The sequence below is a fragment of the Odocoileus virginianus genome, chromosome 22 (assembly GCF_023699985.2).
Source record: "Odocoileus virginianus isolate 20LAN1187 ecotype Illinois chromosome 22, Ovbor_1.2, whole genome shotgun sequence".
Classification (NCBI taxonomy): domain Eukaryota; kingdom Metazoa; phylum Chordata; class Mammalia; order Artiodactyla; family Cervidae; genus Odocoileus; species Odocoileus virginianus.
In genome coordinates, this window is record NC_069695.1 from 32,864,890 (window position 1) to 32,892,459 (window position 27,570).

The 27,570-nt window shown below is 42.3% G+C and overlaps 1 protein-coding gene across 3 annotated transcripts in view; it reads right to left on the minus strand.

Moving 5' to 3' along the window:
* The window catches only part of GAREM1 (GRB2 associated regulator of MAPK1 subtype 1), a 222,917-nt gene extending 197,727 nt beyond the window's left edge, over positions 1-25,190 (minus strand). The window contains exon 1 of one of the 3 annotated variants that reach the window (XM_070452795.1): positions 24,603-25,190. In XM_070452795.1, the coding sequence (XP_070308896.1) occupies positions 24,603-24,723 (121 nt within the window). In that variant the 5' untranslated portion in view covers positions 24,724-25,190. The remainder of the gene's footprint in view (positions 1-24,602) is intronic. The other 2 variants (XM_020906915.2, XM_020906907.2) reach the window with 2 other exon arrangements.
* Between the last annotated feature and the right edge of the window lie 2,380 nt (positions 25,191-27,570).

A 27,570-nucleotide genomic window follows, 5' to 3' on the forward strand; every position in this document is an offset into this window, starting at 1 on the left:
TCTCTGAATAGGTATTACCAAATTTAAGACAATTTTTTTCTGGTTATAGCTCTAACGAGAAATCAGTAGCTGTATATCATTCAACTAGATTCTCGATTTTCAAATTTTACTTCTGCATGTTTACAAATGTATTAAATGAAACCAAGTAAATTTTCTAAGTCATAATCCTACTGCTTCTTCTCTCAATATTATAAAAAAATTCTTCGCATTTATAGAAAAGCAAACTTTTTTAAAGAGGCAATATACACATTAATGTAACTTTTTCTTTTTTTCTCATACCATATCAACGTTTGGTGAAGTCTACAATTGTTTGAAAACTACATTTGTTTTTCAGGAAAGCAATAAGTGATTAATAACAAGCTCTCTGAATTGGTATAGATTCAGTTCTCTTCCTTAAATCATACAAGTCTACTGGAACAGTTGTAAACATTGATACAATATTAGTACTAAAAAGTTAAGTACTAAATTTTAAATTTTATGAGGCCAGGGGCCTTGTACTTGTTTGTTCTTCCCATCTGCTTTATTCGTCAAAGACATTTTCTCACAACTGCAATTTTCATTTCTATAGACAGTTTTTAATGACATTAATGAAAAGAAGTACTATGGATAATCCAAGAGACACACAATTTAGAAGTTATGTTGTTGAAATTCACTATGTGTGATTAGTGAAGTGGTTTTATTTTCCTGATTCTACGCTATGTAATGACACTAAATAATTTAGTTTGTGTTGACTAAGTATACTCTGAGAGGACCAACAAGTACCCAGCCCAGCATGAAACTTAAACCATTTCACATAGAGGTAAGGTTATAAATAATCAAAACTGCTCTACTCTATTTCTAAAGGGGTTATCTGGAGATCTCTCTTGTCCTGTTTTCAAAGAGATAAGCTACCACTGATTAAACCACTGTTAAATGTGAGTGTACATAAGACTGGTCTGTCCACATTAGTTCATTTTTCAGAATCTAGGGAGATCTCTTTGTTGTTCAGTTGCTCAGTCGTGTCTGACTCTTTGAGATTCCATGGACTGCAGCACACCAGGCCTTCCTGTCCTTCACCATCTCTCAGAGATTGCTCAAATTCATGTCCATCAAGTTGGTGATGCCATCCAATCATCTCATCCTCCATCGTCCCCTTCTCCTCCTGCCTTCAATCTTTCCTAGCATCAGGGTCTTTTCCAGTAAGTCAGTTCTTCGCATCAGGTGGTCAAACTACTGATGCTTCAGCATCAGTCCTTCCAACTCAGGACTGATTTTCCTTTAGGATTGACTGGTTTGATCTCCTTGCAGTCCAAAGTACAGACGTCTCTACTTTCATCAATGTAAATAAACAACACCAATCTCAAAAAAAAAAAAAAAGCTTACCTGATCTCTGAAAATTATATTGATGTTTATCACTCTTCCAGTAGATCTGGACAATTGAAGAAAGAGAACTGAATCTATACCAAGGCAGAGAGGTTGTTACTAATCATTTGCTGCTATTCTGCAAAACAAATGTAGTTTTCTAGATTTCACCGCTACACTGATAGGACATGAGAAGAAAAAGTTTTACTAATGGGCATGTGTCCTCTTTTAGTGCTTCTCTGTAAAGCCACTACTCAATTCTAGTATTCTAGTGCAGAGGCAGCCAGAGACAATAGGTGAATGGGTGGCTGGTAAAACTTTATTTACTAAACAGGCAGCATGCCAGACCTGGTCCCCAGGGGTCACAGTTTACTGGGGTAAACTCTGGGTGCTCTCTGGTGGGGGGAACTCAAGCAGAATGAAATCATACTTGTGTGAATGGCAGAGTTCCCTTTCTGAGAGCCCTTCTTCACCACTTCCCAGGCCTGTGCACGGGACCACCACCACTCCCCATGGAGGAAACCCCAATGTAAGGAATGCTATCTAGTCACCTGATATTTTTAAGGAAAAGTCATAAACTCCTAGGATGGGGTGTTCCTTTTCCCTCCTAACACCGTCGTAACTGTCCTCTGCTATGGTGCCCACATCCTGTGCAATGACAAGACACGCTAATTCGGGGTTCTGAGTCCTTGGCTTCAGGCGACAGGGGGGGCAGATAAGCAACACTTGGAAGTTATGCGATAAACTGTGTTAATGCACATACCAATTTGCCGCTTTCATCAGATCTCCAACGAGTCAGGCAAGAATCGCTGCTCAAGTTGTTCCCATCCATACATATTGTGAACACACTGCGGGGGTCGGAGCCTAAGTGTGACCACAGGCCCAGATGGCACCTCTCATTTTCTTTCTTACCACCTTGAATGACACCGATCTACCTGTTTTCGCTTGGTTTCCAAAGCACTTGCGATATCACACTGTAAACATAAAATACAGTATACTCCTCAATTAAAGGAAGGGACTTGACTACAAGCGGTGGACTTTGTGACAGATGGACATCGGGGGCAGACGTTCTCTGGAAAGGCTGGCATTTCGTCAAGCCTTATCCCAAGGTAAGTGAAGGCTTTGACTTTACATATAGGTGTATATATATACAAACACACACACACACACACACACACACACACACACACACACACACACGGTTGGTCGAAAGTTCATTCACGTTGTCCCATAAGATACTATGGAAAAACCCAAATGAACCTTTTGGTCAACCCAATATATATGCATGCATAGACCATGGTAGGCAATTAAGGAACAAGCATTTTAAATGCCAAGAACGAAAAATGAAGACAGCTCTGATTTCGGTTTTACATGCCAGTTTCTACCCACCCTCCACCCGGAGTATTTCTTGTTGGGGAGAAAGGGCTAGGGAGACAAGAAACATTTGAAACAGAAAACCTCCATCGGCTGGCAATTCCCAGAATCCTGTTGAATTCCCACCTTGCACTAATAATTCTCCAGGGCCCTGGCTTTTCCAGTAGTCATGGATGGATGTGAGAGCAGGACCATAAAGAAAGCTGAGCACCGAAGAATTGATGCTTTTGAACTGTGGCGTTGGAGAAGATTCTTGAGAGTCCCTTGGACTTCAAGGAGGTCAAACCAGTCCATTCTAAAGATTAGTCCTGAATATTCATTGGAAGGACTGATGTTAAAACTGGAGCTCCAATACTCTGGCTACCTGGCTACGTGAAGAACTGGCTTACTGGAAAAGACCCTGATGCTGGGAAAAACTGAAGACAGGAGGAGAAGGGGACGACAGAGGATGAGATGGTTGGATGGCGTCACCAACTCGATGGACATGAGTTTGAGCAAGCTCTGAGAGACGGTGAAGGACAGGGAAGCCTGGCAAGCTGCAGTCCATGGGGTCTCAAAGAGTCGGACACAACTGAGCGACTGAACAACAATGTGCAATGTGAGTGAGGAAAAATTCTTGTGGGTCAGAGAACTGGGAGAAGCAGAGGAAAGGAGGGAAGCAGGGTTCTCGAACCAGCTAGCAGCTCACTACCCGGCTTTCCAGCTATGTGACCTTGAGCAAATGATTTCCTTTCCTTCAGCCTCTTGTTCTTGGTAGGTAGTCTTATGTCAAAGAGCTATTGTGAGAATTAAATGCAGTAATGTATATAAACTATTGTGCAACAACCAGCACCATCATTACCCTCAATAAAAGTTAATTATAATTATCATCCAGGAGTCAACACCAATGGTTCTGCCTGAGTGAGGAATAAGGAGGAGTTGCTTTTAATACTTTTGTGGGCCTGGGACAAGAAGGTAAAAGGCATCGCTTCCTTCTTTTTTATTTTGCCACCATTCAATATACAGTGCTAACAAAAAGTGGAAGTCTGAGGAATACTCGTTTGCATCAGCTGTGAAGACAATAATGATCATTTTAATCATCACTGCTGTTGTAAGTTTGCAGTTTCCTTCAAAGAAATAATGGTAACATGCCTTAAACTAGGTTTGGTTTTTATTTTTTTTCTCATTTTCCTGTTAAGCACATACTCTTGAAGGGAGGAGAGTTTATTTGGGGTAATCACATATGTCTGAAAAGATTGTGTGTAAAGATTAAAAACTGCATCACTTAGGTGTGTAGACTACTGTGGAGGTCAGGTAGACAAAAGCACAAGAACCTTTTAAGAGAAGGGAGAAGAGAATAGTATGTCTCCTTATGCGTGCACACTGGCCAGTGGGGAAACGTGCTATTAACTACCTCCCTTTGCCAATAATCAGACCTATAAAAAGATATCATTACAGCAAGGGTAAGCCCGTACCTTTCTGTCTGAGAAATAACCAGTTAGAACACTTTATAAGGTATTCTAATTTTCTGAGTACTCAGCAATCTTAGTACCCATCAACTTATAGCTGATCTTTAGTTCAAACTACAGAAGCTATCCTTGGCAATACTTTCCTCTCCCTGCCAGGCCAGAAAATTGGCCGAAATCCCACAGCAAAATCTAAAGGCATCTTTTAAAGTACTAAATGCAAGTCAGCAATTTTGGAGTATGAAAAAGCTAAACTCCATTTAAGTGATTAATTCAATCCCTATGCCAACAGTTACTTAAAATTATTTAAAACTTAAAACAAACAGCTAAAAAAAAATACAGCTTTGGGGTTGCAATATTTGGAACCACAAGCTTATGAACCTGGATCTCCTACCATCGTTAGCACAGGTTCTATTCCAGCCTGATGAATTACTCACTCCCGTGACCCGTTTTATGACTACATTAAAATCTCCCAACACTATTCCTCTAGCCCTGAACTCTCTCAAGATGTAAGCCAAGTCTTCTAATTCCTTCTGAACTGAATTTCCCTTAAATACCTCAAAGCTCAACATATTCAGAAATTAGCACAAGACTCTTGAGAGTCACACTCCTCGCCCACAGAAAGACTGCACACCTCCATGCTCCTGACGCTAGATGTGGCCGTGGGATCTGCCATGAAAAACAAAATATAAGAGGGACGTGAGGGGCAGTGCTTCTGGGTGGACTCTTTAAGGGGACAGTGCATGATCTGCGTATTCGCTCTCCTGTCTCATCAGGTGCGGAAGCATCAACACAGGCCTACAGGGAGGATGAGGACTCAGAGGAGAGCCCTCGGTCAGCTCGTGATAAACACATGAAGAAGAAACAAACCTCCGCTGTCTTCAAAGGCTGACATTTGGGAGCGGCTACCACAGCCTCCAGACCACAGGCTTCCCAGGTGGACCTAGTGGTAAAGAACCTGCCTGCCAATGCAGGAGACTTACGAGACATGGGTTCAATCCCTGGGTTGGGAAGATCCCCTGGAGGAGGGCACAGCCATCCACTCTAGTGTTCCTGCCTGGAGAATCCCATAGAGGAACCTGGCCAGCTACAGTCAGTCCATAGGGACGCAGAGAGTCAGACACGACTGAAGTGATTCAGCACACAGCACACACACCACAGCCGCACCTGGCCTACCCTGACTAACGGCCTCACCTGCCATCTGCTTCTCCATCTGTGTTCTCACCTCTGACAAGGGCATCAGCACCTGCGCCAGGAGCCTCAGGACTTCTAAGCGCTTCTCTCCTCCTCATCCTCAGCCGTCCTGGAAATCTCACCTTGAAAATTATTTCCAGGGCATCACCCCTCAGCATCACCCCTCCTCTGCAGTCCCGTTTTAGATTTGGCTGGAGGCCATCTTTCTCCTTGATTATAACCCCATAGCTTCCAAATATTATCTTTCTATAATTCCAGGTTCTTCCTGCTCTAAATGACCTTCCAGAATGATACGAGAGTGATCCTTCTAAAAATCTAACTGTGATTTTCCATATTGAAAGCCTTCCGCATGTCCCCTTGGCTCATGTTAATGACCGATGGAGGAGTGCTTCCAGAGGGGGGCTGTGCTAGGAGCACAGGCACAAAGACGCGCCCTTGGTCCACTCATCATCGGCAACCGTGATGTGATGACGCAGCTGGTTGCAGACCATGTTGCTCAGTACTAGGATTAAGTGAAACACGAAGAAGTCTGTGAGATAATTTAGCCCTAAAATAAAAAACTGGAGTGGATTCAAGTTTCTCTATGAAAATGTGACTCACGAACCCTAACAAGTTTTCTTTTTTTTAACTTTTTATTTTGTATTGGAGTACAGCCGATTAATAATGTTGGGATAGTTTCAGGAGGACAGCAAAGGGACTCAGCCATACATACACCTGTATCCATTCCCCTCCAGACTCCCCTCCCATCCAGGCTGCCACGTAACACTCAGCAGAGTTCCCTGTGCTATCCAGTAGGTTCTTTTTGGTTATCCATTTTAAATATAGCAGTGTGCACAAGTCCATCTCAAACTCCCTAACTATCCCTTCCCTGATCCTTCTCACAGCAACCACAAGCTTGCTCTCTAACAGGTTTTCTTGAGACAGAAAGAGATGGGAGTTTATCATTAGCTGGGCAAGCAAGTGCACATGGCCCAAGATTCTCCCCTCTTGGGAGCCTCTCCGGAGATGGCTCCTGATATTTGCAGCTCACACATTATTAGGGAAAAAAAAACAAAACAAAAAACTCCTTGTTGGTCTGAAAACTGGGAGACATGGGCTGCAACATGTTGCTGCAGTTTGTTATTTACTATTTCACACTAAAGTGCACCAAGATGTGGGACCTGAGTAGATGCCACTGCAGGGGAGTCTGTTATCACAACACCTGTTATCTGTGTCCTAGAAGGCTGGGGGTGGGGGGGGAGGCTGAGGGCCATCAGCTAAGCCTCAGGATAAACATGTGACAGCTCTTCAAGATCCTCCCACCCCCTTCCACGCCTCTGTTCAGGATGTTCCCAACCTCCGGCCAGAATAGCAGCCTCCCTCCTCTAAACCCAATGAAATCCTACTCACTCTGTCTGGGGCTGGCTCAGTGGTCAGTGAACACTTTCTGTGAAACCTGCCTCCGGAGCTCCTGGCAATACTAACCTACCTCTGGGATGAAGCATATCTATGCTTATTACATGACAATAGTTAATTCTAAGCATCTACCTGCTCAGCAGGCCTCGGAATTCCCTGAGCATCAGGACTGAGCTTATTCACCTTCAGGTTCCCAGCACTTGACATTATGCTGATAAAACAGTGAGCATGTGAGCCACAGCTGTGCCGCAAACACTGAGTGAAAACCACATTCCATAATCCCGCTTATCCATCAGCCTATTGATGGATGTCAGGATATAAAGTCCACACTGGGAAAATCCAGAAAAGGAGGTTATATATTTATAGCTTCTAATGTTAAAAAAAATTATCTGTCACTTTAATTATAAGTCAGCAAAACTTGTGTGTTCACACATGTGTGTGTGCTTCTGTGCATGTGTGTGTGTGTGTGTGTGTGTATAGCAGTTTCCTCTGGCTGCCATAATAAATTTCCACATACTGAGTGCCTTAAAACAACAGAAATTTATGCCCACGGTTTTGAAGGCCAAAAGTCCAAAATCAAAACTGTTTTCTTGGAAGGCGCTAGATTATGCTCCCCTGCCTCTTCCAGCTTCTGGCGGCTTCAAGTAAACCCTGGCTTGTGGCTCTGTCGCTCCAGTCTCTCCCTCCTCTTGAGTCTGTCTCAAACTCCCTCTGCCTTCATCCTGGAATGACACAGGTCAGTGGACCTGTATAATCCAGGTTGATTTCATCTCAAAATTCATCTGTAAAAACTGCTTTTGCGAAGAAGCTCACACACAGGTTCCTGTGATCTGACGTGGACATGTCTTTGGACATATCTTTTTGGAAGCTGCCATTCAACTCACTACACTGTGACAGTGTGTGTGTGTATGTGTGTGTGTACGCGTGCACTGTATATTGTACCAGAGAAGAGTGCTTAAGCCAAGTTCTACTGAATGCCCTCCTGTTGCCAAGGTGACACAGTTTGGAAACCACATTGGATGCTGGAAACACAAAAGGGAACATGAAAGACACAGTCCCTGCCTTATGGAGGTCATAACAAGTCAAATATTTTAAAGTTGGAAAATGTGGTATGATGGAAAATTATGCTCTGATTGTATACAACAGGGAACCTTGCCTTATCTGTTAAGTGTTAGATGTGACCCTGATATTTTCTCAGTTAGAGATGGATTGCACAGAACATTCCTTGATTTTCAGTCTGGATTATCCTCTACCCTGTAGTGTGGCATCCACTAAGAGTCCGTGTTTTACACGTATGCTTTGCACTTGAAATGATCTGCTGCAAAGATACTCCATGAAACTATCATAGTTCATATAGTTTAGGATGCCACCACTTGTAATACAATCATTATTTTACACAACCAAGAAGAATAAACGTTGCTTATTAAACTATATGAGATGTCATTAATTATCAGATGCATACCAATTTCATAGATATTGAAACATGTACCTTAGAATCAGTGAAATGTGTTCATTTCTACTCTGACGTATGTTCTCACAAATTAAAGATCTTCTGATTAAACAGCACAGCCAAGTAACAATGGTCTACCAACAAAATAATATTAATGCTGATTTGGCTTCACTAAGCCTCAAAATATTTTTCACCTTCTTTTCATGAAGTTAATATATGTAATTACAATTTACTAAGTCCTAAATTAAGACATTGGCTCAGCAGTAAAGAATCCACCTGCAACGCAGGAGAGACAGGAGATGTGGGCCCGAACCCTGCGGGGGGCAGATCCCCTGGAGGAGGAAATGGCAACCCACTCCAGTATTCTTGCCTGGGAAATGCCATGGACAGAGGAGCCTGGGAGGCTACAGTCCATGGGGTCACAAAGAGTCGACACTCGAGCGACTGAGCACAAAAGCCTATTAGGTCTCTTTAAGGCTTGAGAGAGTTTGAGAAGTCAGAAGACTGGGAAAGACTCAAACTCTTGAGCTGAAGCAGAAAGATGTGGCTGCTGGAATTATTGTCACTTCTTTCCAAGTCTAGAACTTGCTAAAAGGTGAGAAGAACACAGTGTGTACACCTGTGTGTGTCTGGGGGCGGAGCCTGCAAATAGGGACAAGCTGGAGTGTCCAGAGGGCCGTGTGACAGGGTCATATCTGGTGGCCCCAGCAGACCCCGTGAAATGTCACAATGGAAAGAGAAGACAGGATCCCTGCTCTTGGGCGGCTTAGAAAGACATCTAAAAAGAGAAGTGATGAAACTTTTAAACACACCCGACTCCAAGCTCGTAAAGTCTGGAGGACTTTATGGAATGCAGGATTGAGATTTTGCTGTAATTCTGCACAAAGGTCATAACGTACAGTAGAAAAAGTCTCAAAGAATGCTCTCTGTATGAATTATCTTCTTGCACTTATTATTTCTCATTTTGTCATGCAGTTTGGGACATTGAGATATCACATCGACATTTCCCTATGTTTTTCCTACAAAGATTTAATTTTGCTCCTTGCACATGAAATTAAGAGGAATGAGGAAGACAACACCATCCACAATTTGTGGGGAGGTACGGAAAATATAAGAGAAATTTAAGTCTTTAAAAATGAACAGATGTGGGTCAATATGGAATTTTTAAGCAAGAAACACATATACACATTAGGAACAGTGTGTGAACTATGCTCCTCATCCCCCAAATAATGAGGTAAATCAATACACTTTCAATTAAGTAGTTTAAAAAAACAAGCTGAACTCAACTTGCAAATTCTTCTGAAATTTTGAAAGGTGCAAACTCTCTCTTACACACACACACACACACACACACACACACACACACAGCAGCTTAGTAAAGTATCATTTTAAAACAAATTCTTCCCTGGAGAAAACTTATTGCCAAAGCATCTGGTCTGTGCTTTCAGAAAGCATTTAACAAGTTACCATCATTTCCCAGACTCACCAGGGTAGCACTGACTTTCAAATGAATTAAAATTTTCTTTAGAAAAACAAATCTTGGGCCTCCCACAGCCATTGGAAAGGAAGAGTAAAGCAAGGTTATGGGCAGATCTAGCCAAACTCCTTTTCTTCAGGGAATAAAGGGATTGTTTTCAGATTTTGGTAACCATATATGTTTTTACATCACATCCCAAGGCAATCTCTGAAAGACAAGTATGGATGAAGTGTGGATTTTCTACTGTTAAAGAACAAAACAAATTTGGCAAAGATAGTTCAATTTAGTAAGCCTACATTTGAATAGATGGACTGCCACAACAACAGTCTGGAAGAAAATAAAAATCTTATGTCATATGCAAAAATTAATTCCAGACAGACTAAAGACTTAAAATTAAAAGATCTTCCTAGAATATCTAAGGAAATGCATATACAATCCAGGAGTCACTTTCTCAGCCAAGAGTGAAAACACAGAAAAAGGAGACTCATCTAAATAAAAATTTAAGCTCTTGAATGGATACACATAATATAAACAAAGTCAACAGATTCAGTAAATATAAATAAAAAATATCTCTATAATACATAAATGGCATCTAGAAATTGCCAAGAATAAATATACAACAGAAAAACCAGTAAAAATGATTTCAATTTGCAGAAGAGTAAGTCTAAGTGATAAACAGATACATAAAAAGGGAACAAAAATCACTAATGGCCAGAGAAATGCAACTTAACATAGCAAAGATCTTATTTCGTATCCATTAGGCTGGAAAATACTGCCTGTAAACTTCATATCTAATGGATGTCACAGATTTGGAGAAACGGTATTCTCATACATCAATAATGGAAATGAGTATTGTTTCCGACTTTTCAGACAGCATTTCAGCGACTTCTATTTAATCAGTTCCACTTCTGTGAATTGGGTCTTGATATTGGGACAGAGGATTCCCAGGTGGTTCAGTGATAAAGAATCCACCCACCAATGCAGGAGATGCAGGTTTGATCCCTGGGTCAGCAAGACGCCCTGGAGGAGGAAATGACAGCCCACTCTGGTATTCTTGCCTGGGAAATCCCACGGATAGAATAGCCTGGTGGGTCTCATTACAGTTCATGAGGTTGCAAAGAGTCAGACATGACTGAAGCGACTCACCATGCATGCACTGGGATAGAACACCTACTTTCCCTAAATTATTTCTTCTAAAAAGATTTAATTTTCGTCCTTGCCTGTGAGATTAAGAGAATCAGGAAGACAATGTCATCAAAGATGTTTTGGGGGACAAGTAAAAGGTATGTGATAGAAACCACAGAATTTTCTAGAAATAATGAACAAATAAATGACATTACATACATGGAGGTTTAATGAAGTATAATTAAGAGGCCAATAACTAGAAATAAGTTGGACATCAATCAACAGAAGAATGAGTAGATCTGTACCATGGAATATTATGCAGCTGTTGAGAAGAGTGAGTTTGTTTTATACCAGATAATTTAGAAAGATTCTCAAGAGTGACATAAACAGGAAGCCAAGAAGTATGTATAATATGCAAGTGTTAATAGATGTGATACAATTCCATTTTCACAAGGCAAGGACAGAATCCTATTCAGTATATGTCTTTATATCAGGTTGGCTGGATCTGTGGGTGTAGAACCCATGGATACCAAGGGTCACTATACTATGGCCATTTTACTATACAGACTTCAGCATCGATGGATTTTGATAACTGCAGGAGATCTGGAACCAATTCCCCAAAGATACTAAGGGTGGATTACATATCTAATGTCAATGCAGGATTATATAAGTAGGGAGGAAATATGAAGGAAACTCCTAGATTATTAAAGTGGATTGTGTGGGTAGACAGGATTGGATTGGAGGCACGAGGGTTGATGTGAAGGGAGGAAAAAAAAGTGGTAGCTAAAATGCCTCATTTCTCTAAAATTATAAGAGTGTGGGAGAGAGGAGAATAGAGGATGCATGAAAGGACAATCACGGTTATCTCAAGGTGCTGGGACCTCAGATAACCTTTTGTTTTAACATATTTCCATGTATTCAAATTCTTAATAGTAAATACATGATGTTTGTAATTGGGAGAAATGAAATTCTACTTCAGTGTGACAATTTCAAAAACTAGATAGACTGTAAATGGTGTTTATAACTTAGTTCATATATTTCCCTTCTTCCTTCTCTGTCTAGTCTCCACTTATTAGCATGAAACTCCTCTGACATCGATTGTACTCAAACTGTGAACAACCTGCTCAGATTGAAATCTTCCCAACTGAGTCAAGAAGAGAGCAGACTGGAGGGAGGGCAAGAACAATTTCAGAATTCCCTGATCCTCTGTGAAGTTGGCTTGAGGCTTCTTCTCTGATGCTAAAAGATTCTCTTAAAGTCATCTTGTACTGTGCTTTCAGCAACTGCCACCTCAACCTTCTGATAAAGACAACTATTTATAGAGTCCTCAGGTGTCATGATGGCAACAGAAAACATTTTTGATTCCCGCATCAATCACTGCCTATACAGAGAATTAAACCCAGCTTGCCTCCTCTTATCTCTGGCTCCCTTCTTAACCATTACACTGACGTCGACACTTGCACAGATATTCAGCAGAGGAAATGAAATGACATTCAAACTATCACATTTGCTTCTCTCCTGGTCTTGAAGTTATCTGTGAAACTCTAGCATTTATTCTCCTGTATTCATACTCAGATTCTAAGCTTCAACAGGCTCTCAAGTTGCTGAAACCTAACTCTTACAAAAAAAGAGAGACTAGGAAATGGAAAAGAAACTCTAACTGCCCTAAATGCAGCACTTCAGGGTTCATTATAGATTACATATAAAAATAATGACATTTTCATAAATGTGTCCATTCATTCCTAGTCTTTAAAATCAAATAGTGATGAACTTAGTTTGTCAGCTTAGTTTTAGGCAATGCACAGGAATTTGTCAACAGTGATGTACCAATGAGGAACCATCCATGACTTGAACTTAAATATTGTACAATAATAATTTCTAACACACAATTTACATACATCCGTTGGATCATCGAAAAAGCAAGAGAGTTCCAGAAAAACATCTACTTCTGCTTTACTGACTATGCCAAAGCCTTTGACTGTGTGGATCACAATAAACTGTGGAAAATTCTTCAAGAGATGGGAATACCAGACCACCTGACCTGCCTCTTGAGAAACCTGTGTGCAGATCAGGAAGCAACAGTTAGAACTGGACATGGAACAACAGACTGGTCCAAATAGGAAAAGGAGTACCTTAAGGCTGTATATTGTCACCCTGCTTATTTAACTTATATGCAGAGTACATCATGAGAAATGCTGGGCTGGAGGAAGCACAAGCTGGAATCAAGACTGCCGGGAGAAATATCAATAACCTCAGGTATGCAGATGACACCACCCTTATGGCAGAAAGTGAAGAAGAACTAAATAGCCTCTTGATGAAAGTGAAAGAGGAAAGTGAAAAAGTTGGCTTAAAGCTCAACATTCAGAAAACTAAGATCATGGCATCCAGTCCCATCACTTCATGGCAAATAGATGGGGAAACAGTGGAAACAGTGTTAGACTTTATTTTTCTGGGCTCCAAAATCACTGCAGATCGTGACTCCAACCATGAAATTAAAAGACACTTACTTCTTGGAAGGAAAGTTATGACCAACCTAGACAGCATATTAAAAAGCAGAGACATTACTTTGCCAACAAAGGTCTGTCTTAGTCAAGACTATGGTTTTTCCAGTGATCATGTATGGATGTGAGAGTTGCACTATAAAGAAAGCTGAGCACAGAAGAATTGATGTTTTTGAACTGTGGTGTTGGAGAAGACTCTTGAGAGTCCCTTGAACTGCAAGGAGATCCAACCAGTCCATCCTAAAGGAGATCAGTCCTGGGTGTTCATTGGAAGGACTGATGCTGAAGCTCCAATACTTTGGCCACCTCATGCAAAGAGTTGACGCATTTGAAAAGACCTTGATGCTGGGAAAGACTGAGGGCAGGTGGAGCAGGGGACGAGAGAGAATGAGATGGTTGGATGGCATCACCGACTCAATGGACATGGGTTTGGGTGGACTCCCGGAGTTGGTGATGGACGGAGAGGCCTGGCATGCTTCGGTTCATGGGGTTGTAAAGAGTCGGACACAACTGAGCAACTGAACTGAACTGAACTGAACCCACAGTATGGTTTTACCAAGATTTTCATGAGATCACTAACTAACCACAATGCAATACTGAACATAACATTTAAATCCAATATCCAACTTGATAAAGAAAAGTAAATTAATCATAATTATTCAATTTCAGAAACAGGTAATGCCTATTTATGAATGTTAACCAGAGAAAAATGGAACGGAAGTTTATAAAGTGATTAAACCCCCATGAAACCTAGAGATTATTATAAACATCCTGCAAAAAAAAAACAAGAATAAAGGACACTAAGATTTCATTCTTATTACAGGAGCTTTGGAGGAAAAAAAAAAAAAAACTCTACCAAAAAAACTGAACAAATAACTCATAAAATTCACAATATGAAACAATCATTGAATTTATTCTAGTAGCCTTCAAAGTGATGCAAATTTAAAAAAGTACCAACTTTTAGATCATCTAAATTAGCAAAGACTGAAAAAAAAAACTCTGATATTCAGTGATGCACACTGATACTCATTAACTGCTAGTGGTGCAAACTTTCCTGGCTACAATTAGCAATATACATCAACAACCTAAAAAAAAAAAAAAAAAACAAAGTTAATCCCACTTCCAGGAATCTCAAGTAATGAATGATGTATAAAACAGACAAATTTAAGTATAAAGATAGCCTCAAAAAAACGACACTCAAAACAATTAAATGTCTAGCAAGTAGAAAATGGTCAAATACGGTTAATTGGTAATAGCAGGATTGCATTCAGTCATGACAATTTTATTTTCAAAGAAGATTAGTAATGGAAGAAAATGCTCATGATATGATGTAAAATTTTAAGATTTATATACAGTTTGGGCTTCCCTGGTGGCTCAGATGGTAAAGAATCTGCCTGCAGTGCAGGAGACCCAGGTGTGCTCCCTGGGATGGGAAGATCCCCTGGAGAAGTGAATGGCAACCCACTCCAGTATTCTTACCAGGAGAATCCCATGGCCAGAGGAACCAGGTAGGGGGAACCAGTTCATGGTGTCACAAAGAATCGGACATGACTGAGAGAATAACACTTTCACTCTCATATACAGTTTGGGCTTCCCCGGTGGCTCACGGGTAAACAACGCTCGCACCAAGGCAAGAGTCGCAGGAGACTCAAGTTCCATTCCTGGGTCAGGAAGATCCCCTGGAGGAGGAAATGGCAACCCACTCCAATATTCTTGCTGGGAAATCCCATGGACAGAGGAGCCTGACAGGCTATACAGTCCATGGGGTTGCAAAGGGTCAGACACGATTTAGCAACCAAACTCATATATAGTTTAGTCTCACTTGATATACATTCTCCATGTACATAGAAGGCCTGCATAATAGGAAAATGTTAATAATGGTTACATAACAATTATATAACCTCTGGAATTAACATTGATCTTCATTTCTGTCATTTTCTATGTTTCCCTATAGTAAAACTCTCTATAGTAATGATATTGGGGTGATGGTGGTGAATATTAAGTATGTTTAAAAAAAGAAAACCAACCACTAAGCCTCTCTGGCAAAAGAAATAGTTTAAGAAATTGGACAGCTATCCCCATTGTGTGTATCAGGTCAAGGGCAAAATCTGAAAAGTAGACAAACCAAAGAAGAATGCGGGAGTGCCTTCTAACAACAACGTCTTAAGAGTATACAACTTTTCATGCTTACTGAAAAAGTACTTCCACCTCTAATTAAGAGCCTTTTATACAGAGCCGCTTCAAGGTTTTAGCTCAAGGATGAAGAGAGAGAAGCTGGGGCAAGAAGTTCCTACTCTCTTAACTGCAGAAGAACCCAAACAAGGAAATGCCTAGGAATTGGGGCCCAAGGCATGACTGTTTTAGTAAGTTCTGGGTAGAAGAAAAAAAAAAAAAGGAAAGGCGTCAAGGCAAAAATCTAAAAGGCAGAGGCTGACGGGTAACTCCCAATATTCAATGACCCCCTTTCCTGCACTGTGCCCAATTAAGATTTCACTCGCCTTCCTGTCCACAAAGGAGTGTGGAAGTCCTGACCAATGAGATGTGAGTGCAAGGCAGTGCAGGATCGATGGTGAGACACACCCTTTGGCCCTTCCTCCTGTCTGGGATTCAGACATGATGGCCAGAGCTCCAGCAGCCACTGAGAACCATAAAGTGAAAACTACCTGCTGAGGATGACAGAACAGAAAGCAATGAGAAGCCTGGCTTCTTGTCATTCTGCCCTGTCATTCTGGACCATGTTTCTTCAGACTTTTGTTATTTGAAAAAGAAAGAAATCTCCATGTTAGATAAGCCATTATTGCTATTATTTTTTTTTGGGGGGGGGGGGGGGGGGCCTTGTTATACAGTTAAAATTAACCTAAAGTGATGTACCTGGCCATGACAAGCTTCTGAAAATTTTTCTTTTGATTCTGTCTACTCTCCGTGGCTCCCTTCCTCTTAACAGACCAAAGAGTGGACCAAAATAAACAGGAAAAAATAAAAGTTAAATATCTTATAAAGCTTTATGTTATTATTTTTAAGTAATCTGAACCTTCATGAGCTCTCTCTCTTTAGGCATAACTAACTAAATTGTTTTTAACTTGGGTCTGGTGCTTGATTGATTTTATGAGTCAGTGGTCCAAGGTAAAAATGGATTCCTCATTACTTTATATGTTAACCTGAAACAAAGTGAAAGTTTCATAACATAAGCCACTGAGGATCAGGAATGACAATGAAAAGAAAGATATTAGGTCTTTGATTTCAGCCATCCCTGCCCACTCAAGGAAGAGAGTGGCATCTGCATGGATGGATGTCCTGCAGTTATTAAGTGAGTTTCCTCTGGCATTTCATTAACCATTTTTTGAATGGATGACAAAGTCTCTTACAACCAGTGCTTCCTAATTACCTACAAGGTAACAGATATGTTTAAAAATAGCAAAGTAAATATTTACCCTTTTCCAGTTACTTTTAGATATTTGAATCTAGTTTCCTGCTAGGAGGAAAATACTGTCAATTTGAACTAATTATACAGAGCAAAGTTTCATTTCTAACATCTTAACATCTATTACTGAGAAAACTATAACCTTTGGGGAAAAAAAAAGTGACCAAGGAAATTTTTCTTTACTGAATGGAAAAAAACAACAGAACACAGCCTATTCAAAAATCTTCACAAAGATACACACATAAGCACTGCTCACAATTCTACTCCTCTCTAAGCTATAATCAGACCTAATCATAATAACTTACTGTACATGTTAAATATTAACCTAAATAACAACTTCATAACTATAAGACTTCACATTGCATTTTAAATTCAATAACTTGATATTCATTAAACAACCATTAAGCCATCAAAGCTCAGGTGGTATTTAAATATTTATTTCAAAGTAGGTTTAACAATTAGCAGAATCGATTAAAATGACTTGCTTTATAGCATAAAGTAATTCTTCCACAGAGCTAGAAAAGAGCTCAGGAAAACTAGGTGTTCCTCCTCCTCCTCCCACTATGTAATACTCCTGCAATGGCATAAAAGGAAACTGTCTGGGATTAAGAGACTATGGTTTCAAGTCAATCTTGGGGCTATTCTAGGAAGACAACAACTGTACCAAATTAGCAGTAGTAGTTTTGCAACACTACTTAAACCAAGCGGCTTGCTTTGCTTAGAAGTAAAACCCCTGATGCTCTGAGAAAATGAAACAATGGATAGTTAAATGGCGAGCTGGCTATCCAATCAGGTTCTTTCTTATTGTAAGAGTTGACTAGTTCCAAAGATGTATGGCATTCTAAGTGATAGAAGGCTAAAAACTCAATGACATACTACATGTAATATGTGAACAAGGCATCTGAATTTCAGAATGAAAGAAAAGTAGTAAGAAAGCAAAGGGAAAAAAAAAAGGCCTTTAAAAAATGGGTTGTAATTGCTAGAAATAATTTATTTAAAGATGGATAACTAATGAACCTAAGAATCATTATTTCATCATAATATTACCAGTCTCCATTTTTCCTACTGCTAATTTTAGGACCTATCACCTTAATTTGTGTTTCTCAACTGAAACAAAAGTGAAATTCTATCAGACTTGCAGAGGCCATAGACAGCTCTAGTAATCTATTTCGGACCTTAAAAATTTTAACACTGAGATTTGTTCATTCATTTATTAAATTCTTACTGAATGCCTCCTACGTACCAGGCATTGTGCTAGGAGCTTGGAAATAATGAAAATTTATTTATTAAATTTTTTATACTTTTAACGAAATTTGGGTAAACATTCTTATGAAACTGGGAATAGGGGTGGAGGTTTGAGATGTGGGGAAACAACTTCATGTGAAAATGTCATCTAAAGAAGAATTAATCTCATGAGATTCAAAAAAATTTTTAGCAGGCATTTTATATTTTATCAACTATGACAAAATAATACATAAACCAACAATAAAGAGTTATTTTTCAAGTTGCATATAATAGCTGGTTTTCTTAAGATTGATAGCCCTGCTAAACACAAGAAGGAGTTTATGAGTCTTCCTAGAACTGTAGCTTTGTTAGTGAAAAGACAGATACCTCAAGAATCTCAGACAAAAATAAATGAGTTTACAAGCTGGTCGACTAGAATTTGCTATTTCAATAAGGAAGCCAAATGAGGTAAAGAGACTAAAATACGCTCTTTAAACTATGATACAGTCAATCACAATGATCAAATCAGTTTTCCTTTTAAAAATGAACTGAGCATCTCAAGATTTTTTTTTTATCACGTGGATACTCCCTTAAGAATTTCAAAATCGACATCTTATTTGAAAAACAAGAGCGTTTACAATAAAGAGACATGTCCAAATCTCATCTTACAGGTCTAAATATTGATAACCATCCACTGTCCTCCACAAGATCCTGTTTTTTTTTTTTTATAATTTTTAGGCATGGCCAACTCAAATACATACTAGAGGAAAGTGACAGTCTATAAAAGAATATTCAAGAGACTTTCTTCGTAACCTACATTGTGTAAAACATACTAGGCACTTCTTTCCTGCTAACAGTTATTCAACTACAGATGCTCAGAAAACCATCTTCAATCCAATAAAAGCATTGATGAGTGCCTACTAAAAATTTCAAAGATAACACTTGAATCTAGAAACACCTGTGACACTTTCAAACAGCCACGTGGAGCCTCACGGCCATCTGAGTGGCCACCGTTGTTTCTGCTCCATCAGCTCTCTAGGCACTTGAACGGTATACAGTTAAGAGAAGGAGCTCAGCAGAAAGCAAATACCAAAGCCCACAGCATGCCACAAACCTGGGGCTTGGAATCAACTCTGCTTCCTCCACATGGTGAGGAGAGAGAGACTGCAGCTATCCACCCAACGCAGCTGCCTCCAACGCCTACCATCTTCATTTCTCTCTCCCTGGCGGTTCATGCAGCCTCGGTTTTCTTCTTTCTTTCAGCAAGCAGGACCATACACTCATCTTTCCTGCTGTAGACAAGCATTCTTTGAACTAGAGTATGTGTCTGAAGCAAAGCCAACACTTCCCAAGGGGTTCATCATCACAGCTATGTGCTGTACTTAATTGCTCAGTTATGTCTGTTTGCAACCCCATGGACTGTAGCCCACCAGGCTCCTCTGTCCATGGGATTCTCTAGGCAAGTCTACTGGAGTGGGTTGCCATGCCCTTCTCCAGGGGATCTTCCCAACCCAGAGATGGAACCCGTGTCTCCTGCATTACAGGTGGATTCTTTACCGTCTGAGTCACCAGGGAAGTGAATCAATTTCCAAGTCCCCGACTTTCAAATACTCTCCTGTCTAAAAACTGATCTGCCTGTAACTGTGATGGAAGAACATCCCTCCCACGATGAATGACAGCTGTCCTTCATTACCTCCCCCTTCCAAAGGTCCTTTTCCCACTTCACAAAAGCAGTACCTCTGCATCAACTTCACCAGATCTTTCTAATCTGCATTACCCCAGGGCGTAAAGAACCCAGGGCACAGGGCAACTAACAAAAGAACAAATGAAAATGCTGATACCTGCTGAGGAGTCCAAGTCTCCAGCACTTGAGTATCTCCTTTCCTAGCACAGGTAATTTCCACTTCTTTGTTTTAAACAACCAGAAATATTTAAATAAAAAGGGCCTGTGACCAAATGAAATACGAAATACTAGTTTTCGATTTATATTCTCTTTTTGGTACAGAAAGTAAGACAGTGATCAATAAGACACTGCTTTGGGAAAGATCTCTGGTGTTCTCTTTATTTACTGCAAGTAATAAACCCTTCCTCCTAACAGAAAAAAAGAAAAAAACTATATTCCATTGGGATAAAATTCTGTAGGAGAAAGGAAATGGAAATATGAATTTAAGGAGAAAAAAGGAAAGACGTAAAAATTTTAACTGTTAAGAACTTATTCGTGCATTTCAAATATTAATAACACTGAGAATCAAATATGAAGTGAAGTGAAAGTCACTCAGTCGTGTCTGACTCTTTGCGACCCAAATTCTCCAGGCCAGAATACTGGAGTGGGTAGCCTTTCTCTTCCCCAGGCGATCTTCCCAACCCAGAGATTGAACCAGGTCTCCCGCATTGCAGATGGGTTTGGTGGCTCAGAGGGTAAAGCATCTGCCTGCAATGCATGAGACCCGGGTTCGATACCTGGGTTGGGAAGATCCCGTGGAAAAGGAAATGGCAACCCACTCTGGTAGTCTTGCCTGGAAAATCCCATGAAAGGAGGAGCCTGGTAGGCTACAGTCCATGGGGTTGCAAAGGGTCGAACATGACTGAGCGACTTCACTTTCTTTACCAGCTGAGCCGCAAGGGAAGTCCAAGAATACTGGAGTGGGTAGCATGTGCCTTCTGCAGGAGATCTTCCCCACCTAGGAATCGAACCAGGGTCTCCCGCATCACGGGCGGATTCTTTACCAACTGAGCTATGAGAGAAGTTATGAGGGAATCAAATATAGATTCTCCTAGTTTTTTAAACAATGCAATAACTTGAAAAGTCAACGTTGACAGTATAATGAAAAATAACATCCTCTACAACTATTTAAACTTAGGATGAAAACTTTTAGCCATTAACTTAGAACTGTGCTTAGAATACAGGCTTTTACAGAATCTTTCAAGCGCTGGAAGAGCAAAAAAGTTGAAAGAGCACGGCTGGAGAACAACTCTTCGGAGCCCTTCCAAGAAAAAATACTGAAGTGACAGAGAAAGAACAATTTCCCCACCTACCTAGCCCTAAGTGTGGATGGGCTGATGATGGGTGAGGACTAGTATTCTCTCCACCCTCTCGGTCATAAGGACCTGGTTCTACAGCCAACAGTTTCCAAGACTGATGAGGTTAAATATCTGATTTTAACTGCGTGGCAGAACGGGGTTAGATTCTGGCTGAAGAGAGATGTCTTTCTTAAGAACCACTAGAGTACTTTTCTTTTAGTCTCCAGAAAGACTCAAGAGGCCATACTGTGGTGTTGGTTTAGTCGCTAAGTCATCTCTGACTCTAGTGATCCCATAGACTATAGCCCGCCAGGCTCCTCTGTCCATGGGATTTCCCAGGCAAAAAAGACTCACTAATTTTGTATTTATCTTAAACGATGACAAATTTCACCACTGGGGGTGGAATAGTGAATGTGTCTGGCAATTCATGAGTGATATGCAGGAGGCAGAACTGGAGAGGTCTTACTGTGTAGTTAGTATGTGAAGTATGGCAAAAGTCCTAAAGAGTGATCTCAACAGACATGTCTATATATCCTAGGCCCTCAGACTCTACTTTTTGCCTTCTTTCTCAGATTCTTTACTTTCTTCGCTGCCCCTTACCGCTTTTCAGCCACTCCTCTGGGAAGCAGAAAATCGTCTAAATATGATGGATGAGGCCAGCACTTAATTCGATGTCTACTCTGTTCTAAAAATATTGACTTTCCGGTCCTCCAGCTCTCAAGAGAGACAGTGGGGCTCTTAAGAGCAGACGTTAGACCTACTCTAAATCTACTCCTGTTTAGTATAAGGAGGTAGTACAGTTTAAGATAAAAGGTCTGTCTTCAGAGTTGGAAAGTCCGCTAAAAATCACAATCCATCATTTACTAGGTATGTTGCTCAATTTCTCTAAGCCTCAGGTTCCCGAAGTCCTTAAAATGGGGTGCTAAGGGTTTGAGACAAGATACATCAAGCACTTAGAAACCAACCAGCACATAGTAGGCATCCGATAATCAACAGTTCTGAAATTAGATGTTTGATTTTTTTTTTAATGACTGCTTAAAATCAGCCAATAGTTTCCTCTTGGCATAATGTCAACTACTGCCACGTTTTTCCATTCCTTTCTAACCTCTCTGAAAACAAGTGATTTGGAAAATGACTACCTTTCATGTCTAAGTATATGGGGTGTGTGTGTGTGTGTGTGTGTGTGTGTGTGTGTAAAATGTACCTGCAGCACCAACGCTGGCAAAAGGACATGCACAGGGATGAGGGCTGCACAAATTTCACATACATCATGGCGGCATGTCCTTAACATGTCCTGGGCACTGCTGTGACATATTTAAAAAAATAAACGTGGACTCTATGACCAACTCTTTTAAAGTCTATCCAAATTTAATTGGTAATCTAACACTTTCCGCCCTTCAAATTCACAAAGCTTGTTGGTTGTGGTTGTTTGTAAAATACTTATTATTTTAAGGTTGTAGGGAAACTGCTACTCCCATGATTCTCCCTTGAGCATGAATATAACCTTTAGTCTCTAAAGCAATTTGGCAATGTGTAACAAGGACTTAAAAAGGATTTACATGCTTATTCAGCAGGGGAGGAATACATCCTAACCCCAACAAATAGATTTATATATAAGAGTATTTATTACATCACAACTTAAAAATCATAAAAAAAAATGAAGCAGCTTTGGTGTCCACTGCAGGGGACTCGATATATGGTACAGCCAACATCCCATTAAACAGCAAGCATGCTCAAAAAAAAATTTTTTTAAGTAAGATGGGATTAAGTGAAAGAACCAAAGTATAAAGCAGTATTTGGCTATGATTCCAAATTTGTATACGCCACTGTGATCCTCAAGCAGTAATAACAGAAACTTTACAATAAGGAATTGGAATTACACACAGTGATCAAAATCCATTCCACAGCTTGAAAGGACACGCTGTTAAGACTTGCTACCCACGTCCTAATTTGAAAAAGAAGTGTGGGATGAGTACACTGCTGATTCAGATCCTTTTTATGAATGGCGGGGAGAGGAAAGTGGATTGTAAAGCTGAAAGTTATGTCTGCAACTGACATTCAGCCTCTTAAAATTTTCAGTTTAATGAAACTTTTGGGTGACTTTTATACCACACACACACATGTTCACCATCTAGCTAGTAAGTTTTGGTGAAGTGAGCAGAGATGAGAGATAGGAAAAAGTGAGGAATCATATAACCTTTCAATATACACAATTTCACACAATGTAAGATTAATGAAACTGAATACACACACACACTCTCTCTGATTCAGACCTGCAGATACATATTTAAAGCACCCCCACTCTAAGCAGAAGAAATGCCTCAAACGTACCACCTGACCCTCTCTGAACTCACCTGCCCTTCATCCCTACTTTCAGAACTCCTAGCTTATTCCCAATGCCCACGACTACCACCACCAATTAAACAAAGCTAGTAAGCACGGGGAGACTGTTTTACAGTGTTCCTGAACTCTCCTGCCTTTATTTTTCACATCAGTACTTCAAACATCTAATCTAACTCCTCAGAAGAAAGGGAACAAAAATGCCTTTAGACGCTTATAAAGTCTCAAGTTACACACGCCTGGACTCTAGAGAAAAAGGAGCAACCCAAGTCCTTTGAGTAGAAATGACACCTTTCTGCTCAGTGCTGATTTGGCGTCAGTGAGCACAGCTTACCTACTTGCCTGCCAGCCTGGGCCCAGGTGCTTCAAGCAGCCCCATAGCAGAGGCCAGCTTGTTTCTGCAAACAGTCTGAAACCCACACGAAGCCAAAATCAACATAAGTTATAATGAAAACACAAAAGGCAAAACACACCTAAACTGCCACCTTGTCTGTCACAGCTCTCAAACTGAAAAGTATCTTGACAGTATGCACTATCTACCTGTTTGCAGATGTCAACCTGCAGAACAAACAGCTGGGAGAGGTGGGGTTAGTATCTGGTTGTCAATTTCAGGAAACACGAGCATGTATATCTTAGTTCAGAGCTCAGGTTCCAGGTCAATATAGGTTTTCGGGACTTCAATTTTTTTCCAGGTTGGAAATGCGCTAAGCTAATAATTAACCTTAAGCATACCATCACCTCTACTGAAAACATTTGCTACACACAGCGCTAAATTACTTTCAGTTGGCTTAAACAAAACAGACAAGCTGTAATAAAATGTCTCTGAGAAATGTGATCTTTTTCATTGGTCATCCAGGACCTTTCCCCCTAAAATCTGCTCCTTGGGGAGGGGAGGGGGAGAGTAGACAAAATAAAGATGCCACCCGAAGCACAATTATTTTGTGAGAAAGTTACCTAAGCTAACTCTTCAGGGTTTCTCAGGTTGAGTAATTCTTGAAGGCGGGTAGGGAGGGAGGACAGCTCGCCTCCAAGATTACTATCTGCAGAGGTTTCCCTAATGTTGATTTTTTTTTTTTTTTTTTTGGCGTCCTTTTTAATTATCCTGCATGGGCTCTGATTTTCACATCTCTAGCTGCTGCTGGGGGGAGTTGAGAGCGACGCGCCAGAACTGCGGCAGCCGCTCGGGCCAAGTCCAACGCCGGGGGCGGGCAGCCCACTCCCCACCGGGTCCCACCCTCCCCGGCACAGGCGCGCACAGCCCAGCCAAGACTGCGGTTCGCGGGCGGGGACTCACCGCTGTCCAGCCGCGCGATCTGGGGCAGTCGGTAAGTGCTGACCAGCAGGTCGAGCGGAACGGCCACCGAGCTCCACTTCACATCCTTGAGGCTGCAGCCCAGCGAAGGCGCCGGGTCCATCTTCCCCGCCTCCTCCGGCCCCGCGCTCCCGCCGCCGGCACCACCCCGCGCCTTGGCGGCCGCCGCTGCTCGCGCTCGCGGAGCTGGGACGCGCGGGGGGCGCCCGGCACTCCGGCCGCGGGCAGCCCGGGGGCGCGGCGGCGGCTGCAGCGGCCGGGAGCGAGGGAGGGACGGAGGGGGCCCGCGGCCGGCTCAGCTGCCGCTGCGGGGCATGGCTGGGGCGCCCCGCGTGCCCTCAAGCCGGGAGAGGACTCGCAGCAGCCCCGCGGCGGCCGGGGTGGCTGCGGCGGCTCCCGCTCCGCCTCCTCCTCTGGCCCCGGGTCTGCAGCTGCGGCGGCCGCCCGCTCGCCTCCTCCTCCTCTCACCCCTCCTTCCCTCCGCCTGGAGCGTGTGAGGAGGAGCCGCGGGTCTGAGAAACGCCATAGCAGCGCTCCCAGCACTGACTAATCAACAAGGTGCGAGCAACGCCTGCGCAGCTCGGAGAGACCCCGCCCCCGCCTCCCCGGCGCCGCCCGCCCCGCCCCGCCCCGCCTCCCGCTCGGCCTCCCCCGCCCCCCGCAGCCGGGCGGGCTCGGCTCGGCGGCGGCTCCCGGATCCGGCCCCGGCGCGGGCGTCTGGGCGCGCTCCGCAAGCTTTAGCTCTCGCTCCCCCGTCCGACCGCTCCGGCGCCTTGCAGCCTCGCCCGGCGCCGCCGCGCGCCCGCATTCCTTCTCTTCCCCGGGGCCTACCCGGAGGGCGCCCCGGAGGAACACGGCGAGTTCGGGAATCTCACTCGTCTTGCAGATGTAGCTCCCTCTCCGGTCCACCCCCCACCGTGGCGCTGGAGTTGCTGTTATAGGGCTCAAGAGATCTGCGTGGTGCCCATCTCTTGAGAGTGCCACAGCTGGGAAAAGCGTCCCCTGGCGTGCCTCCCCCAACCCCGCCCCGACAGCCCTACAACTCTCCAGAAACGCAGCTGGAAGTTACCCCCTTGAGTCTAGACTCTGGCTACCAGGCGGAATGAAAAAGGCCTAATCACCGAGAAACAGAAAGGTAACGAATGATCAGTACCCACAGGAGGGAAGATGACTGTCGGGTTGGCACCTACATTGTACCGACAGGCTGCTGGAGACAGCGGAGGTTGAGACCAACAACTATAGGCACGCCAATTTACTGGCAGGCGAGGGGAACCAGCTGTTGTCACATGCTTTTCTCACTCATTTCTCTCCCAGGGTTGGAATAATTCTCGTTTTGTAGATATACGTACCAAGACATTTGGTAAATTGGCAAGATTACGCAATTGTAGATGGACATGCCTGGATTCAAGCCCACAGTCCGCTTTCCGTGATAAACAGTTTTCCCCAATATTGACTGTGGCCTACTCCTTGCAGAGAGAGCTCAGAGGTGGCTGTAAGATTCCTGTTTCTTTAAGCACATCCTAACTTTTAGGTGCTACTTTTTTTTTTTTTTTTAAAGATTATTTTACGCCAGCAAAATAATGGCTTCCCAGCTGGCGCTAGAGGTAAAGAACCCGCCTGCTAATGCAGGAGGCCTGGGTTGGGAAGATCCCTTGGAGAAGAAAATGGCAACCTGCTCCAGTATTCTTGCCTGGAGAATCCCATGGACAGAGGACCCTGGCAGGCTACAGTCCATAGGGTCGCAAAGAGTGGAACACCACTGAAGCGACTTAGCACATAGCACGCACACCAGCAGAGGCGAGTGGTGACCGAATGAAAGGGTTACGTATATCAGTTCTTTATATATTTCAGTACGTATTCAGTGTACAATGCATGGAAGACAAAACAAACATCTGCTTCACCCGCCCAGGGGGACTTGAAAGCATCCACTGCCTTTCAGACGGCTGGCTTAGGTCTGTGCCAATGAATAAACTTCTCCATAGCTATTACAGAAAAACCCGGGAGATGCTTCTCGCACTTTCCCAGTCCTCCCCCTTGGAAGCACTGATGATGATTTTCACAAAATCTGCTGAAAGTTTTCGCCTTTGTGTCACTAATGTGAAGTTTTTGGAAAAGTCTTGGGAAAAAAAAGGGAGGGGCGGCGGGGAGTTTTTAGTCTATTTTACTTCAAATCCCTGGTGGCTCCGATGGTAAAGAATCTACCTCCAATGCAGGTGATCCCTGTTCAGATCGCTGGGTTGGAATCTTCCCTGGAGAAGGAAATGGCAATCCACTCCAGTATTCTTGCCTGGAGAATTCCAGGGATAGAGGAGCCTGGCGGATTACAGTCCATGGGGTGGCGAAAAGAAGAACGACTGAGCAACTAACATTTTCACTCCAAATCAGAGGTTCATAAAGTTAGAAGTTTTGCTCACAGAAAATAGAATTTTTAAAAACTAAAAGGAACCAATTTTCCAGTAGTCATGTATGGATGTGAGAGTTGGACTATAAAGAAAGCTGAGTGCCGAAGAATTGATGTTTTTGAACGGTGGTGTTGGAGAAGATTCTTGAGAGTCCCTTGGACTGCACGGAGATCCAACCAGTCCATCCGAAAGGAAATCAGTCCTGAATATTCATTGGAAGGACTGATGTTGAAGCTGAAACTCCAGTACTTTGGCCACCTGATGCAAAGAGCTGACTCATTGGTAAAGATCCTGATGCTGGGAAAGATTGAAGGCCAGAGGAGAAGGGGACGACAGAGGATGAGATGGTTGGATGGCATCACAAACTCAATGGACATGAGTTTGAGTAAACTCTGGGAGTTGGTGATGGACAAGGAGGCCTGGGGTGCTGCAGCCCATGGGGTCACAAAGAGTCAGATGTGACTGAGCGACTGAACTGAACTGAACTGGAAAGAAACCAAATGCCAGCTATTTTTTCCTATTTAATTAATTAATCATTTCTGGAAATT